Below are 16,241 nucleotides of genomic sequence, written 5' to 3' on the forward strand. Positions count from 1 at the left end.
CTTTGTTTTCCATCATCTCTAAATAGGGATAATACTCCTGACCTCAGAGCCAGTGTTGACCTGGTTTGAGAATATGTGCACAGGGCTCTCCAGCTATTAGCTCATGATTAAGCCCAGGGCTGTGTCCCACTCCCAGCTAGGGCTTGCCTAGGTCCAGTTCCTGTCACAAGGTGATTCTAAAGCCGAATAGCAGCCCCTCCTCCCTCCCCCGCTGCAGCTGCAAACATTTTGTTTTGCCATTAGAAGTGACTTACTTAAGAAAATCAGAATTTTACAGGCAGTTTACAGGCTGGCCTTGTTCAGTAGTTTCCAAAAACTGAAAGAGGGCGGAGGCTGCCGGTAGCTTCCGATAAGCTGGGATGGAAGGGAAGTGAGAAATGAGTGTCCTGTGATGAGCACTTTCTCTAGCGCAGCCGCACGCCCCTGGTGGATCTCGGAGGCACTAGGCGGCGGGAGGCCCAGGCAAGAGTGTGTCAGACCCAGCCTCCTCAGTCCTGCTAACAGCCAGGGCTGGGCACCGAGGGTCGGGTACCGGGCCCACAGGAGGAAAGGCAACCTCAGACTCTCAGCAGCCCCGACCCCGTAGCGCTCTGCGGCCTTAGGGGTCACCGCAGACCCAGCCTGGAAAGAGCTTGCAGAGTTCAGCCGGGGGCGGGTGGGAGTTCCAGCTACGGCGGCCCCGCGCGCAGCCGCTGCACACACGGCAGGCGCGGAGAGGGAGCTCGGGATGCCCGGCTGCTCCGGGCTGGAAGGAACAGGTTAGGAATGGTGGTGGAAAAGTGGAGGGTGGAGGACCCCGACGGGAGGCTGTCTGGCTTCTCCCTCCCACTTGCGGAGCCCCGAGCGGGCGCAGTTCCCTTCCTACGTACCTCCCTTCTTGGCCGAATGAAGCAGTCAGGGCTCGGCAATGGTCAGCACGCTCGGACTATGGTTTTAATAGACGTACATGGACAAGTCGATATAGACAGATTTATAATTCTATACAGTCAGTCCGACATACACGGGGACGCTGTAAACAGGGGCGCGGGCCGGAGAGCGGGTGTGCAAAATGGGCGCGGCGCGGGATGCGCGCCGCGCCCCGCGCTCTCCCGGCTCGACTCTTGCACGGTGGGCAGGGTGGAAGGGGCTGTTCGCCGGGACTGGGACCACCTCCTAGCCCAGGAGCAGAGCAGAGGGCCTGGGTGTGCGGCTTAGTTCGGGAGCTAGGATGCTCCGAGGCGAGCCCTCACCATCCGTTTCGTGACAACAGCACCGCGGGCTGCGGCTCTGTAGCCTTAAAATCGGGCTACGGGGTGCCCCGGGGCTTTGTGCGGCATTACGGCGAGTCCCGGATCCCGAGCTGGGCACTGCCATCCCCAGCCCAACGCCCACTCCACCTCGGATCGGAATGGAGCTAAGGCGCGCTTGGCCCGACCTGCCTCGGAGAGGGTGCCTCGGAGAGGGTGCCTCGGAGAGGGTGCCTCGGAGAGGGCGCCTCGGAGAGGGCGCCTCGGTTCGTACGGGGCCGAAGGCTTCCAGGCCTGTCTGGGGAGGCGCCGAGACCCGAAGCTGGCCCGGCTCCGCGCAGTCGGTTCGTGGGCGCGGCCGACACGGCCGGTGGCACTCAGTCCGGGTCCAGCGCGGCGGGAACGCGGGCTACAAGGATGCCCTTTCCGGGCTTCCAGGCCTCGGAGCTTGTCTCCTGCGCCGCGTCCTCTCCGTGGAGTGGCCCGCCGGGGCCCTTGGGAGCGAACACACAACATCCGCGCAACCCCGAGGGAAATTGCAACTCATCCGTTTTTTTTTTGCGGCACTTTCTCCGACGTCTTTTTGTTTTTGATATTTTGTTTTGTTGGAGGGCAGAGTGGGGTCCGGAAAAGCAAACACAAACCAACCGGTAGGCGAGGGAATTAAGGAGGTGGGGGCTGCGCAGGCGCGCGGTTCGCGGCGCGGCGAGAGTCCTCCGCGCCCGCGCCCGCCCTCGCCCCGGCGCTGTGCCGGCCGCCGGCCCGCGTGGCCGGGCTGGGCGGTCAGCTGTTGTACTGGCACGCGTTGAGGCCCGACGCCGGGCCCTGCAGGCCGCCGTAACCGAACGACGAGTGCTGCTTGGACTTGAGCCGCAGGCTGGCTAGGCTCGAGTTGCACGTGTCCCGGTAGACGCTGTAGGGCGAGGCGGGTGTACCGTACGGGCAGGCGCCCGGCGACATGGCCGAGTTTAGCGAGGAGCCGGTGAGGTTGTTGATATTGTTGAGGCCCGAGTTGGGCATGCCGGGCACGGCGCCCGGGCCCATGCTCGATGGCATGGTCATGGAGGAGATGGAGCTGGGTGCCGAGAACATGGACTGCGACGACAGCGGGCTCATGGAGTTGAAGAAGGTGAAGCTCTTGGTGGAGAGCGGCGCTGGCGCCAGGCTTTTGGCAGCCCAGTTGTTGTAGGAGTAGCCGGCGGCATACACGTCCTCGTAGGGCTGCACCAAGCCGCTGAACTGCGGCACGTAGCCGCCCTTGCACAGGTCCAGCTGCTGGTTGCGCTCGCGCTTCCGCCACTTGGCTCTCCGGTTCTTGAACCAGACCTGGGGAGGGGGCGGGAGAAGGGTCAGGGTTGCCCAGCGCGGGAAGGCGACCCCCACCCCCACCCCCCGCCATCCTGAATCCTCCGTCGGCTTCCTTCTCTCCGAATTCTTTCTTTTTTTCGGCCGAAATTTCCGCTCTTGCTTTCTCTCCATAATGATTCCTTTCCTGTCCTCAGAAAATATTAGTCTTTTCCTTTTTCAGATCTTTAGCCTCTTTCCCAAATTAAACTCGTTTTCTTTTTCTAATAGGGATCCTTTGTTTTAACAAATACTCGTCTGCCTCTACCAGGCATCCATTCTCTGTCTTCTCCCCTAAACGGGTATATCTCCTAAATATTCTACCCTTTTTCTCTCCCTCAAATACAAAGGTATTTTTCATCCCTTAAACATAGGATCTTCCTCCTCCCCCCAATTCTCCAATCTATGTTTCATCCCTCAAATGGTCTGTTTTCATCTTTATTGGCAATTTTATATTTTCAGTTCTGCTGTATGTGTTTGTTTTCATTCAGTCCACCTCGCTCTCTGAACCTCTTTTTTTCTCCCTTAGTCCATTTTCTTTTTTATCCCCGACTTTTTTAATCCATTTCATTCTTCCCAAATATTTAGTTTTTAAAATTATTTTAAAATAATCTGATCTCCTCTGCTTCTCTGCTGTAGTTCTTTTCTCAAAAACTTGATTCTTTCGCTTCTCCCTATTTAATTTCTTTGCTGCCGCCTATGTATACGCCATATATGTTTTTCTGCAAATATTTAATTTCCTTTCGCTTCTTACTAGTTTTGCTCTAATCTCCCCCTCCACTTTCTTGCATAAAACTTGGTAAGAACCTCACCTTTCCCAACTCCTGTCCTCACTGATCCTCTCTTATCCTCCCACCAAATGCCCCCTGTTCTCCAGTCCCTCCTCCAACCCTGGGCTGAGTTCGCTTAGCTGGATTGCTGGACCCCTGCATTTTGGCTTCCTCTGTCCCCAGTACCGGCACTCTCTGATCCCACCCCCACCCCACCCCACCCCACCCCACCCCACCCCACCCCTACCACTATAAACCAGGGCAGGATTAGAGAGTTTAGGGTTAGTGAGTGCTGTGTCTTCACCCCATGTCCCACCAGGCTAGCCAACCTGACTGAGGAAGGGTGAGGGCTGGAGTTATAGCAGGGAGCCTGCTGGCCAGGTGGGACTTTGGTCTGGCTGGGGAGGTGCTCCCAATATCTGATTAAATATTTGCACACCCAGGGAAGAAATGATTCTCTAACTGCCCTGGTGGGGAAGACTTGCTTTTATTGGGAACCAAGAGTAAGGAGCAGGAGTTGCAGTCTAGTCTTGGGTCTGAGACCTTACATCGGAAAACGGACTTGGTTCCAGGGTCACTCAGCCACCAGAATCACCATCACTTGACTTGATCCGAGCCCTATAGGAAAGGGCATCAGGTAAAGGGCCCAACTTACTAGCTGAATGGCGGGGGGAAGAGTCAGGTGGCAACTATCCTGAGATTTTGGAGAGACTGGGTGTAGGATGAGATCACTGCCCCAGGAAGTTTTGAGACACCAAACCTATGCACCCTGTAGATATCTTTGAGGTGGCCAGGCAGGACTTGCCATTCCCTTTCGTTTTTTGGCGGGGAGCGGGGAGGCACCAACAGCTCCTGAGGTCCCCTGCAGTGGGGAATCCTCTTTAGGGTGTCCAGTTAACATCCATCTGAGTGTACCCTGGTCTTATAGGGCATGGGAGAGCTCCCTGGGGCCACAGGTTTTTGGGCTTAGGCTTTGGCAGAGCTGAGGGTCAAGTAGGACTCAGGTCAGAGGAGTCGAGTGGGATCCTGGCCAAGGAAGGGGCGAGGGTGCTAGCAGCTAAGGGTCTTAGCAGCCACTGAAAGGGCCAGAAGCTAAAGCAGGGTTTCCTTCCGTGGAGAAAAGGAGCAGATCTGAGTGGTGGAATTAAGGGTGAAAGTCTGAGCACGAGTCTAAGTTTTCTAGGGGTGCGGCAAAGGCAGCGACAGCTCTTTCGCGGGTCCCCCTAGATGAATCAGGCCCCTTAGGTCCTCGCCCCGGGCTCACCCTCACGCGCGGCTCGGTGAGGTTGGTCCACACGGCGATCTCCTCCCGCATGCTCATGTCGGGGTAGCGGTTCCTCTGGAACGTTGCCTCCAGCTCTTGCAATTGCTGGCTTGTGAAATGCGTTCGTTGCCGCCGCTGCTTCTTCTTCTTAGCAGGGTCCTCAGCTCCGCCGCAGCCTGCGCCGCTGGCACCGCTGTCCTCTGGCCCCTTGGGTTCCCCACCACGCTCCTTCTCTGTGGCAGGCAGGACAGGGCGCCAGTCACCTGGGGCGTATGCCCATTGCACCCTGTCCCGGCTCCACCGAAGCACCTGCCACAGTTTTGGTGGCCGCCCTCCCTCCTGCCAGGGGCCCTGGAATTGTCCCCATTGGAAAGAGCCCACCCTGGTGCTTGGTCATCGGTGGCGTGCGGGGCAGAAGAGTTCAGCAGCTGAAGCCGTGAGCCTGGGTTCCTGGCTGGGCAGGGCCTGTTCCCCAAGCCTGAGCTCAGGCTGGGGCCCTGCTGTGCTGTCACCGGTAAATGTACACTTTTTTGCAGGCTCTTGGGGCTCTAAGTATGAGGGGTCTCTGGTTTTCTGAACTAGAATCTAGAAGAGTTCAGATTTTTCTCTCTGAAGCCAGCGGAATCGGTGAGGCAAGAGCTAGGCTGTGGCCGGTAGCCCCCTCTTTTTTCTCCCCAGGGTTTGTGGGAGGCCTAGGTCAGGCCCAGCAGGCACAACACAGGCAGAACACAGCCGATTCTCCACTTTAGCTCCCGTTTTTGGTTCTCCGCCTTAGCAACAGGCCTCAAGTCCCAAGGCCTGTAAAACCTCTCCACCAGCAGCCCAGACAGTCTAGGAGACCCTGTTAAGCTTTCGATAGCCTGCGCTCTCTCTTTGAAACTACACAAATCACATGCAGTCATAGAAACGCTGAAACATGAAAAAGAATTTAAAAGCAAAATACAGAAGCCCAGAAAAGCTCAGAGCTCTATGTCTTAAAACACAGAAAGGGTCACAAATGCTCAAAAATAGGCAGGTAGGAACACAGTGCAAATGCAGATTAAGAAGCCAGAAACCTGTGTGCAAACAGACACCTAGCTTAATACAGTGCTGTACGTGTATAAAGCCTAGGCAGACATCGACGTTTATTTCTCTGGGATTAAAACAATCATTGTAGATTTTTAACAGCCTCCCAATAACCAACGCCCTGGTAAAGATAAAATTTAAATCACAGAGAAATACATTACAGTTAGATAATTTAAGTTCTCAAAAAAACCACTGTAAATAGATTTTGAGAAAATCCCAAAGAAACACGCCATTTTGGAGTGACTTAAAAAATTTCATAAGACTTTTTGCATACAGATATTTTAAATTCCAGAGAAATACTTCTGGTATATTAACTCTTATTCGAAAAATACAGTAAATTGTTAATCTTTTTCGATTTAGTTTTAAAATCAATCTATAACTATATTTCTCTGGGTTTAAAAAAGAAAAACCAACCAAAGACCATGCTTTCAAACTTTTGAAAACAAAAGCTCAGGCCAGCGGTGACTGTTTTTTTAACCAAGCAAACAAAACTCTTCAGAAAAAGGCATTTAGGGATGAAAAACAGAAACAAATACATTAAAAGCCCGAAGGGAAACACTCAGCGGTAGATTGAGAAATGAACGAAGGAGGTGCCCATGGGCCGGGGACGAGCCCGGAGCTCGACGGCAGCGCGGAGTTAGGTCCGCGAGCGAGCGCAGGAGTGGCTCGGGGAAACCCAGGCGGCCAGGACCGGCCGGGAACTACTAGCCGCCTTCCACTGGGCCCGCGCCGCCCACTCGCCGATCATGCTGGCGGCGGGGAAAAAAAAGTTCAAGCTCGGACAAAAAAGCGCCGAGGGAGACGTACCGGAGCTGCATCGGAGCACTGGCTTGGGGGACTGGCGGCTCCGGCCTCCGCAGGGCACTTGGGGCCAGAATCTTTGGATCAGAGTTCGGGCTGGCCCTGTCGGGACCAGGGCCTCGCTCTGTGACCCGCTCGCCCTCGCTGTCCTCTCTGTGCCTTCCTTTTCTGGACATCTCTCCCTCCCCCCGTTTGCTTTTCTGATTTTCTCCCGCCCTTCCCCTTCTCTTCGATTTCTCCCTCTTGGTCTGTCATCCACGGTCTGTTGGGGGTGTCTGCCCCTCTGCGTCTGTCTGGGCACTTTCTCTTGTCCGCCTCCCCCATTCGCGTCTGAATCTGCCCCTCTCTTCCCGCTGATCTGCCTGGAGCACCCAGTGGCGCAAACCCAACTCTTTTCGTTCTATTTGCTCCTGATCAAGAGCAGCTGTCAGTCTGGCCCTCAGGTCGTAGGTCTTTGCATCTGCCGGCCTCTTGGCGCGTGGGGATCTCGTGGAAGTGCCTTCGTGTGTGTGTCTGTGTAAATTTCCGCGTTCACCATCAGCTCAAGAGCGGGAAAAGGAAAGCTCACTGGGCGGAAAGAGAACCTTGCTGTCCCGGCGGGCGCCAGGCCCTGCTCCTGGCTCCCCGCCTCTTGCGCCCGGGAAGGCTTAGTGCGCACCGCGCGGGGAGACGCTCTTACCTGGCAGCTCCGTGTCAGACGACTCGCTGGCGGAGTTCTCGAGCGGCTCGCGGGGGTCAGTGGCGCGGGCCAAGTGGAAGGCGGGCCCTATGTCGTGCGGCGGTGGTGGCGGTGGCCGGAGCCCCTCTGGCAGCCGCTCCAGGCTCATGCCCCCCTTGAAGGCGTCCATGGAGGCGGGGACCGCGGCAGGCGCTCCAGGAGCCGGGGCTGGGCACGCCCGGCCGGCCTGGTGGCGACCTGCGGGGACAAGAGCGCAGTGCCTAAGCGGCTGCCCCTCGGGGCTGCCCGCGCCCGCGGCGACGCCGCGCCCGCTCCATGGACCGCCCGGGACTGCGGGGCCAGGCGGGCGGCGGCGGCGGTTTCTCACGACCGGGCGCCCGGCTCCGTGCTGCGGTCCCGCCGCTTGGGTCTCAGCCGCCCGCCCGGCCCCGGCTCCGGCTCCCGATCCGGGGCCGGTTTCTTAGGCTCCGGACGGCGCCGGCAGAGTCTGTCTTAAAGCGACAGCACACACCGCCAGGTTCCAGCAGTCCCTGCGCCAGGGGTGGTGGGTGGGGTGGACCCGGGTGGGAGGGGGCTGAGGAGGAGGGAGCGAGCGAGAGAGCGAGGGAGCGCGGGCGGAATCCAGCTCCGAGCCGCCCGCGCCGCCGCGCCCTCGCTGCCGCCCTCCCTCCCTCCCTGCCTCTCCCGGGCCCTCCCCCTCTGCAGGCACCTTCCCGCCGCCTCCCCGCCCCCCGCGGCCTCGCCGCGCCTCTCCCTCCTCTCCCGGTGACACACCGAGTTCTCCCTCGGCCGCACAAAAGAAACGCATCTGGCTTGCAAGTCCCGCGCGGCTACTGCCCACCTCAGGCCCCAAATGACTTGTTTCGCTCAGAACCGGCTCCTGTCTGGGCTGCCTCAAAATCCCCAGTCCCAGCGTGAACAACTGCAGAATGAGTGAATGTTCGCTGAGCAGGATTGCACCGAGCCGGCGCCTCCGAGCCAGCGCCAGGGCGGGGGCAGAGCCCGGGCCCGTTCCGGCAGCTCCCAACGGTGTCCTCGTCGAGGGGCCGCGGGCCCCTCCCCCCCCCCCGCCTCTTCTCCCGGGACCTGAGCCCGGCTGAGTGACAGCAGCCTTCGCTGTAATGGGCCCCCGCATGCTGCCTCCTAATTAGCCTGGACCCTGTCCCCGAAGGCTGCTTCTCAGGCCTCCCCCTCTGCACCACTGTCAATTTTCCGGGATTGGGATAGAAATGATGGCGTCTAATTTCTGTTGGCTCCAGGCCGCTGGCGAGTGCAGTGGGAGACCCCAAGAGCACCAACAGGCCCCACAGCCTCTTCTTCTCTCCCCTTGCTTTACACCTTCCAGGACCTAGCCAAATCGTCCAGGCCCCTGCAGGCACAGGGTCTGTCTCTGACCCCTGCAGGGCAGCTTTGCCAGCCTGGAGCCCACGCTCCGGCTTCCTTGGGCTGCGAGGTGACTTCTGTCTCTGAACCCCAGCCCAGCAGCTTGGGGAGTCTTTGGTCTTCCGAGCTTCTCCCACACAGTGGGAACTAAGAGGCAGCACCGTCACTGGGCACAAAGATGTTATCCTCCCCACCCCTGAGAACGATCCCCTCCTTCAGTCCTCCAGCTTCAGTGAAGTTTGTCGAAGGATTTTGCTCAACAATTGTTAACTGGCCCTGAGACCTCAGCGTCTTGAGCAAACAGACAACATGGGGTGATAGGACACAGCCCTGACCTGCTCCTCTGGACACAACCAGACCCCAGGCTGCCCTCTGCCCCTCACCTGCTTTCCAGCTCCGCCAGACACAGCAACCTAAGGGAGCCCCTGTCGGCAGGACAGTGACCAGGCCCAGCGCCTCACCCAGCCTAGTGTATCTTCATCTCCTCCTGGGGGTCTCTACTTGGGATTGCCTGTGCAGGCTATCAGCATCTGGGGCGCTCCGAGGGCACTGCCTTTGAGCCCTTACCCTGCCCTCACGGAGGGATGCAACCAAGCCCTAGGCTGAGCTCCTTGGTGAGGACTGTAGGGCAGGGGTGGGCACAGGATGGAACCAGGCCTACCTCCCACTCCCTTGGCCTGAGCCCAAGGCTCCTAGCTCTGGGCCATGGGGAAAGGGCACAGCTCCTTAGGGCCTGGCCCATTCTCACTGGGTGCCTGTGACCACAGGGGGAAGGTTCTGAAGTTGAGGCCAGAGGGAGGCTGTTTCCTGAGTCTGGGTTAGGGAGGCTCAGCACCTCTTGCTGTTTCCTCCAAAGGAAGTTTCTCTAAGTTCAGAGATGCCTGAGAAGAAATTAGTCTTGGTTATGGGGGGAGGGGAACATGGGGAAGTATGATTGCCCAGCGTTTGCCCTCAGCCCACCTTTTGCCACATTTCTTGGCCAGGTCTCCTGCAGCAGCTTTCAAAAAGGTATCTAGGTGGTGCAGCATACCAGGGAGTGCCCCTTCACACACACTCCTCCATGTAGCTGCCCTACCCCAGCAGTGTGTCACTTAGCCTGGCTGGGTACAGACAGGGCACATATTCATGCACGCATACCTACAAACTGCACACACACAGGTGTGCCATGTTCATGGGAACACACATCATCACTGCACCCAGGCACGTATGTGTACACACAGCCAGGCCTCTGGGTCTCCTGGTGCAAAAAAGCTGGCTGGTATGGGGTAGGAGGTGTGATCTAAGCCCACCAAGGTGGGGAGCACAACACACCTCTGGGCAGGGCCGTGGAAAAAATGATGTGCTTATGGGCATCCAGAGGCCTGGAGTTGAAGACCCCAAGGCAAAAAGAGCCTTCAGCCGTCCATGAATGGGGGCTGGGACTGTTCTGTGACTTTGCAGCTCCAGCTGTGCAGTCTGAGGGGCGTGGGTCCCTCACTTCACGCATTTAATGCAGCTATTGAGCACCTGCTGTGTGCCCCTCTGGGCTCAGGCCTCTGGCAGTGCTCCAGGCAGACACAACAGTCCCTTTATTTGGAAATCTTGATGCCTGCTGTGGATGGAAAAGCCCTCAGACCCTTTCAGGTAAAGCCTTGTGTTCTCGGGGGCCCTGAGCCCCAGAGAGGGGATGAAGCTAGTGGGGATCCCCGGGGAGTCTGTTCTGCTGGGCCTGGGCAATGCTGAATAAGCAGGAGGCAAGGCAGGTATGGAGGAGAGAGGAGGCTGTGGCCTGGTTCCAGGTGTTCCCTGCAGAAGGACTTGGGTACTTGATGCTGTCTCTCTGCTCTCCCTCAGCCACAGCCTCTGGTTGATTATACTCCGTCAAGGCGGGGGCTTCTTGCACACTCACACAGATATCACATACAACACATACACAGGAAAGGAGGCAGCAAGAGCAGAGGTTCAGTGTTTCCCTGACTTGGCTATGTGACCTTGGGCAAGGCTTCACCTGCCCTGTGCTTCAGCTCCCGTGTCTGACATGGGACACAGCAATTTCTGCCTGCTGCTTCAGTAGTCAGGTCACTTAAGGATGGGACATAAGGGTAGGAGGAAAAGGGGCTCACTGGAGCTGGAAACATGTGCCCTAATCCCTTATCCCTCGCAGGCCACACAGAGTCAGCAGTGATTTCGTGACTTTCAGGAGATTTGAGGCTTGAGGTCCTGGCTGAGCAGAGGAGCCTGGGCTGTGGTGAGGACTGAAAGAACTGCCATAGGGACCTTTTCTGAGATTGGGCTCACTCAGAACAGACTCTGTGCCCAAGAATGGTCCAGTAATTTAATTTGGGAAGGGTGGTTTAAGGGGCCTCATGGGGGGCATCCTTCCACCAACCCATGGGGTATTCTGCCCTAATCCTTGTCCCCCAGAATCAAGGGATTTTAGGAAAAGGGAAAGAATGTGCCATGGCCTGCCCCGGGGCCATCTATGGCTCTCTGGGACATTCCAGCCCTAAGCCTCTTAGGCTGTGGAGAAGTTCAAACTAGAAAACCCAGTTTTGGGAGTGCAGTCGGGACCACCTACCTCCTTCTGCCTGACTTAACACCCCCTCCCCAATAAAAGCTCTTGTTTCTTTGAACGCAAGCAATTATTGGGTGAGGGTGCTCAGGCAGGGGCTGGGAACGATCTCGCTGGGTCTTTTAGGCCTCCCAGGACCCCAGCCCAAGGATTCCTACCATTCCGGGATCCCCAGCGTGTCCTGTTGGGGAGCTGTGGGATGCACTCGGCTGGACGGTGCTAGTGGCACGCCAGCGGGAGTGAGGAACTGGTCTCTGTGCTGTGGACTGCTCAGCCTGCTCGGTCAGGGCAGCGGCTGGTAGGGCCCCTGGCTCTCCTGAGCCCAGCAAAAAACGTTGGGTGGCTGAGCGAAAGAGAGGGCTAGGAAAGTGGCCATGGCTGGCCACATAACTGGGGAGTAGAGGGTCAGGTTTTGCTGCACCACAGCCTCCTTTTTCCAGCAGCTGCTTTTCTGGGAGAAGGGCGCTCTGAGTCTGGCTCGGAGGTCAACAAATAGAGCCTCTACCACCTAGAGTTGAAGCAGCCACAGATCGGTGCCCCAGCTCACCACTTTTCCTTTCTTTGGCAGAGGTGGAGAGTCCCAAAATGTCTTGGGGAAGGGCAGGAGGACAGCAAGTCCCTCTCCTATGCTGCCCTGGTGCCCACAGCCTTTGTCATTACCCTAGACTTCTTCATTACCCTAGACCTGCATCCTCGGCCAAGTGGACAGCAACCTGGGGTTTCCTGCTCTGGCCTTGGTGGCTGTCGGAGGCAACCACAAATCCAGCATACCGGGGCCTTAGTTTTTCAGAGAAGTGGATTTAATATTTTTAGATTCAGGGAATTCCCAAATCAGAAAACCTTTGAACCATGATTCCAGACCGGGGTTCCCATTTTTGCTACCTGGCTTCAGAGCCCTTGCTTTGCCACAGTAGAATCGGCTCCAACTTTCGTGGCTGTTCAGTTTCAGAATCCCTAGACCCGGCTCTAGAGAAGAAGCTGTGTGCTGGGGAATCCTCCGTCAGCAACCAGAACCGGGAGAAGCCGTGGGAATGTCTTTATTGGACTTTACTAAAAGCATTTAGGGTTTCTGTAAGGGGAAGGTGAGGCCCAACCCGTATGGGAGAGGGCAGCTCTGCGCGCGGGGCAGGCCGCCCTGGGCTGGGGGTGCCTCCCAGCGCTGCGGCGGACGTCGGGGTTGGCGATCGAAGGGACCCGAGGCTCCGGGGCTCCGGCCGATGTCTGCTGCTTTTCTGCCATATTGCTGCTCGAACGAACAAACGAGCGAAGCGGTTTCGTTTAGGACAAATACCCTCTTGACGCGAAGCTACGGCCGAAGTCCCGGGCCATGGAGAGGGGCCTGCGCATCCGCCTGTGCTGGGGGCCCTCAACCCAGGGCATATCGGGGAACAGCGGACAGCCCTCTCGCCTGTCCCTTTCTCCCTGGGGACCCCTTGCGCCCTGGCCACCGCTAGAAGTTGCGCGGGGCGTCCAGGGTGTCCTTGGCCTGCGCCCCCAAGGCTGCTGCCTTCTTGGGGTGCCTGGGGCCGAAGCGCGGGGTGGGCCCACCAGTTAGGTGAGGTAGCGCCCGGAGATGGCAGCTGTGACCGTGCGCACCACTCAGGAATGAACTCCTCGCTCTGCCCCGATGGCGCCTGGCCTTCCGCGCATTGCGCTCGGTCCTGCCCCACCGGCTGGACCGCACGGAGCAAACAGCGCGGGACTCGGCCGCCACTTCCCTGCGCTCCTCCACCGCGGAGCGTCGGCGTCCCCTAGCCCAGCGTTTCTAACCCTACCTGGGCTGCGCTGCGTCTGCGGCTCGTCGGCTCCGGGCTCGCCTGCCGCCGACTCAGATTTAGATTTCGGCTCCGGCTGGGGCCCCGGATCCAATTCAGTCTCCGACTCTGCGCGCTGCTTCGGCCCCCGCCGGGTCGCTACATCCCAGCGCGTAAGGTCCGGGCTGCCTCGGCTCGGCCCGCTCCTCCTGCCGCGGCGGCTGCCGCCGCCCGTCGCCCGCGGGGAAGGCGGGGACACCGGCCGGGGAGGCGGGAAGGGGGGGAGGGGAAGCAAGGCGCTAGCCTAGGCAAGCGGGGAGGGGGCGGCGCGCAGTCCAGCGGGCTAGGGGCCCTGTCCTCCCTCGGGAAGCAGGCTGGGGTCTCACGGCTCTCCGCAGAGGCCCTAGGCCGGGAAGCGCGCCCCGGGACGGCTGGTGCGTGGGAGGGGCTCCAGCCGTCTGCGGTTGAAGCTGCTGGGGTCCCACCCTAGCCCAGACACTTTACTCTTGCTGGGCTCAGTTACCCACCTGGCACGTTAGGGGACGGGCCGGCTTCCGTTTAGTCCGGGTCTGATCGGAGTTTCCCGGGGGCCTGCCAGGTGATGGTCAAGCTGGGGTTATGAGAGTCAATCCTTTCCTTTTCCTGCTCAGCCTGCGGGAGGGAGCCGGGTTTGCATGTTGGCAGAGAGAATCAGCTGTGCAGATTTTGGCAGCCACGGAGGTTTGAGGTCAGACCCCAAGGTTTCTCTATGTAAGGGGGTGCTCGGGAGGGGCAATCGCCCGACCGGCCCTGCTTGGGGAATTTCCCCTTCTCCCTCTTCAGAGACTCGTCTGGGGAATAAAGGGGAGGCCAACCTCACGAGGACAGACGCCTCTGCGACTCCTTGTCTGGTCCCTTCCCTTGCACACCCTCCAGCGGCCGCCTTTCTCCCGGACGGCGCACGTGGGAGGCCTCTGCCCATGTGGTCCCTCAGGTCGGTTCCTGGCTGGCAGCCATTGGGAGACTGGAAGGACTGAGGGGACCTGGGGGCCTGCCCCTCTCTCACCCGTAGGCCTCCGGATTCCCCAGCGTTGCCTAGTGGCCAGATAACCCCGCAAGTGAAACCTCAAGGGGGAGACCCATTGGCAGAACCTGCTCCGGCTTTCCCCAAGCTCTCAGTCTGAGCCTCCGGCTTCTGGAATGGTGGGATGGGACGAGTTCGGCTGTGACTGTTTATCCAGGCCCAGACTGCGGGACAAGAGCGGCCGAGCCTGCCCGCCGACACCCCAGGGCTCTGGGATGGCCGCTTCGGCGCTAGGTGCCGGGAGATGGCAGCGCGGCGGCCGGCGTCAATGTTGCACGAGATGCCATCATCGGCGGCGCCTCCCTCCCTGGTTCTCGCTGACAGCTGGTGCTGGTGAGGCTGCAGCCCCGACGCCCGACCTGGCGCCCTGCTCCGCCGCGCCTCCAGGGCCGCCTAGCCTCGGAAAGCGCAGAGCCGAGACCCCCGCCCTACCCTCAAGGCCGGAAGCCAGCCCGACGCAAGCTCCCAGAGGCCAGGGCATTCAGGCCCTGCGGGGTGGCCCTTGCACCCTGTCCTGCTTTTCCGGGACTCCGCGACCTCCTCTCAATCCTTAAAAGCCGGAACCCTTCTCCAGGGGTGTGTGGGGATCAGTGCGCACGGGGTCATAAGGGCTAAAAGACGCGCCTTGGACGCCGGCGCTTTCAGACCTGGACCTAGAGGCCTACTTGGGGAAACGCAATCTTGTGGCTTGGACCTTGCGCTGCCCGGGATTGCAATCCCACGCCTCTCTCCCCACCGCTAGTTGTGCGTTTTATGTGTGAAAATGGCCTGTTGGCAGGCCTGGCCCTGTGGGCCTTGTCCCTGGCAGCCTTACCCCCCACCCCAAGCGCCCAGACACCTTTGGGCATAAATGCAACCGCAGGACCCTTATTGTGAAGGCCGAGAGACAGGCACCTGGCTGGGGTGGTTTCATTTAGGTGTCTCACCCTTCCACCCCTGTACACCAGCGATTTTCAGGGGTTTTGTTCCCAGTGGGTGACGGGGTGGTGGTGTCATCATTCTCTGCTATGTTCTTGTTCTCAGCTAGGGCCTGTGGCACCAAGACACTGCTAATGGCCTGTGCTGGAGTCTTGTCTGTGCCTTATACTAGCTGTTTGGCTTTGGGCAAGTCACATAACCTCTTCCAGCCTCAACTTATCTGTCTGTGAAACAGGAGAGTAAGAGTATCGACTTTACAAGGCAGTTGAGGAATCGATGAGACAAAGCAAGTGAAGGGCTTAGCACTATGTTTTGTGGAGTTGAATGCTAAAGGTAACACCCGTCAGGTCACTTTGTTCTTTAAAAGTTTGCTCTAATTTTTGTTTCCCTCTTTCACCAGTGACGAGCCCTGGTAGCCAGTGGTTAAAGCCTTTGGCTGCTAACGGAAAGGTCAGCAGTATGAACCCATGGGAGAAAGATGTGGCTGTCTGCTTCCATAAAGATTTATAGCCTTGGAAACCCTATGGGGGCAGTTCCACTCTGTCCTATAGGGTCTCGATGGCAGTGGGTTTGTTGGGTTTTCCCCAGCATGGTCACATTGGTTGAGTCAGGCAGGAGCAGAACACCTCTCTGATTTAGCAGAGCTGCTCCTTATTCCCTCCAGGCTGGGCAGACTGGGTGGGGCCAGAGCCTGACAACCTGGAAGTTCTTGGAAGGTCAAAACAGGCTTTGTATGATTTCATTTTCCCCTCTTCCAAAAAGAATTTTCCACAATTTCCCTTTAGCTTTTGACATCTTGAGGCACATATATTTCCACTGTCAAGGCAGATGGATTGGAAATCAAAGAGAGGAAGAGCGGGGCAGGGTCCACTAGGAACAGAAGTAACACAGTCCCTGTATCTAAGTGTCACTTTAGCTTTGAGCTTCCTAGTACCTAAGTGAAAAGTGCAACAAGATTGGTTGACACAGTTGTTTTGTCTCTTCTTCCAAAATGGCATGCTTCCTTTAGTCAGAAGAAGTTTTTCTCCATAGTACAAAACTCCAAGTTGGATTTGTCACATCTGAATAGCATAATGGGCAAATGGCTTCAGTCACAGTTTTGCAGTGTTTCTTAATATCCAGTAAAAGTAGGGAGAGTGTCTGTCTTAGTTATCTAATGCTGCCATAACAGAAATACCACAAGTGGATGGCTTTAACAAAGAGAAATTTATTCTCTCACAATTGAGCAGGCTACAACTCCAAATTCAGGGTGTCAGCTCCAGGGGAAGGCCTTGTCTCTCTGTCGGCTCTGGAGGAAGGTCCTTGTCATCAGTCTTTCCCTGGTCGAGGAGCTTCTCAGTGCAGGGACCCTGGGTCCAAAGGATATGCTCTGCTCCTGGCTCTGCTTTCCTGGTGGTACGAGGTCCCCATGTCTCTCTGCTTG

The 16,241-nt window shown here is 58.0% G+C and overlaps 1 protein-coding gene across 4 annotated transcripts; it reads right to left on the bottom strand.

The window, feature by feature from the left end:
• Positions 1 to 1,986: 1,986 nt before the first annotated feature.
• On the bottom strand, positions 1,987 to 14,156 carry PITX1 (paired like homeodomain 1). Of its 4 annotated transcripts, none has more exons than XM_049873692.1 (6): positions 13,969 to 14,156; positions 13,365 to 13,488; positions 12,859 to 12,996; positions 7,150 to 7,386; positions 4,605 to 4,837; positions 1,987 to 2,552 (listed from the first exon to the last, which is right to left on the bottom strand). In XM_049873692.1, exons 4-6 carry the CDS (start codon positions 7,316 to 7,318, stop codon positions 2,010 to 2,012), a joined length of 945 nt encoding a protein of 314 aa, XP_049729649.1. In that variant the 5' UTR covers positions 7,319 to 7,386; positions 12,859 to 12,996; positions 13,365 to 13,488; positions 13,969 to 14,156; the 3' UTR covers positions 1,987 to 2,009. The 4 variants fall into 4 exon arrangements, with proteins under 4 accessions (XP_049729649.1, XP_049729648.1, XP_049729650.1 ...); XM_049873691.1 differs by lacking the exon at positions 13,969 to 14,156 and adding an exon at positions 13,692 to 13,902; XM_049873693.1 differs by lacking the exons at positions 12,859 to 12,996; positions 13,969 to 14,156 and adding an exon at positions 13,692 to 13,902.
• Positions 14,157 to 16,241: the final 2,085 nt, after the last annotated feature.

This window comes from Elephas maximus, chromosome 2, assembly GCF_024166365.1.
Source record: "Elephas maximus indicus isolate mEleMax1 chromosome 2, mEleMax1 primary haplotype, whole genome shotgun sequence".
Lineage (NCBI taxonomy): Eukaryota > Metazoa > Chordata > Mammalia > Proboscidea > Elephantidae > Elephas > Elephas maximus.

What these genes read in the sequence shown, in the direction of transcription:
- PITX1 (XM_049873692.1), bottom strand. Translation starts at nt 7,318, where the DNA reads ATGGACGCCTTCAAGGGGGGCATGAGCCTGGAGCGGCTGCCAGAGGGG. An exon ending in GTCTGACACGGAGCTGCCAG is followed by an intron (nt 4,838 to 7,149) that starts GTAAGAGCGTCT and finishes TGCCTGCCACAG; the next exon opens with AGAAGGAGCGTGGTGGGGAA. An exon ending in TCACCGAGCCGCGCGTGAGG is followed by an intron (nt 2,553 to 4,604) that starts GTGAGCCCGGGG and finishes CCCCCTCCCCAG; the next exon opens with GTCTGGTTCAAGAACCGGAG.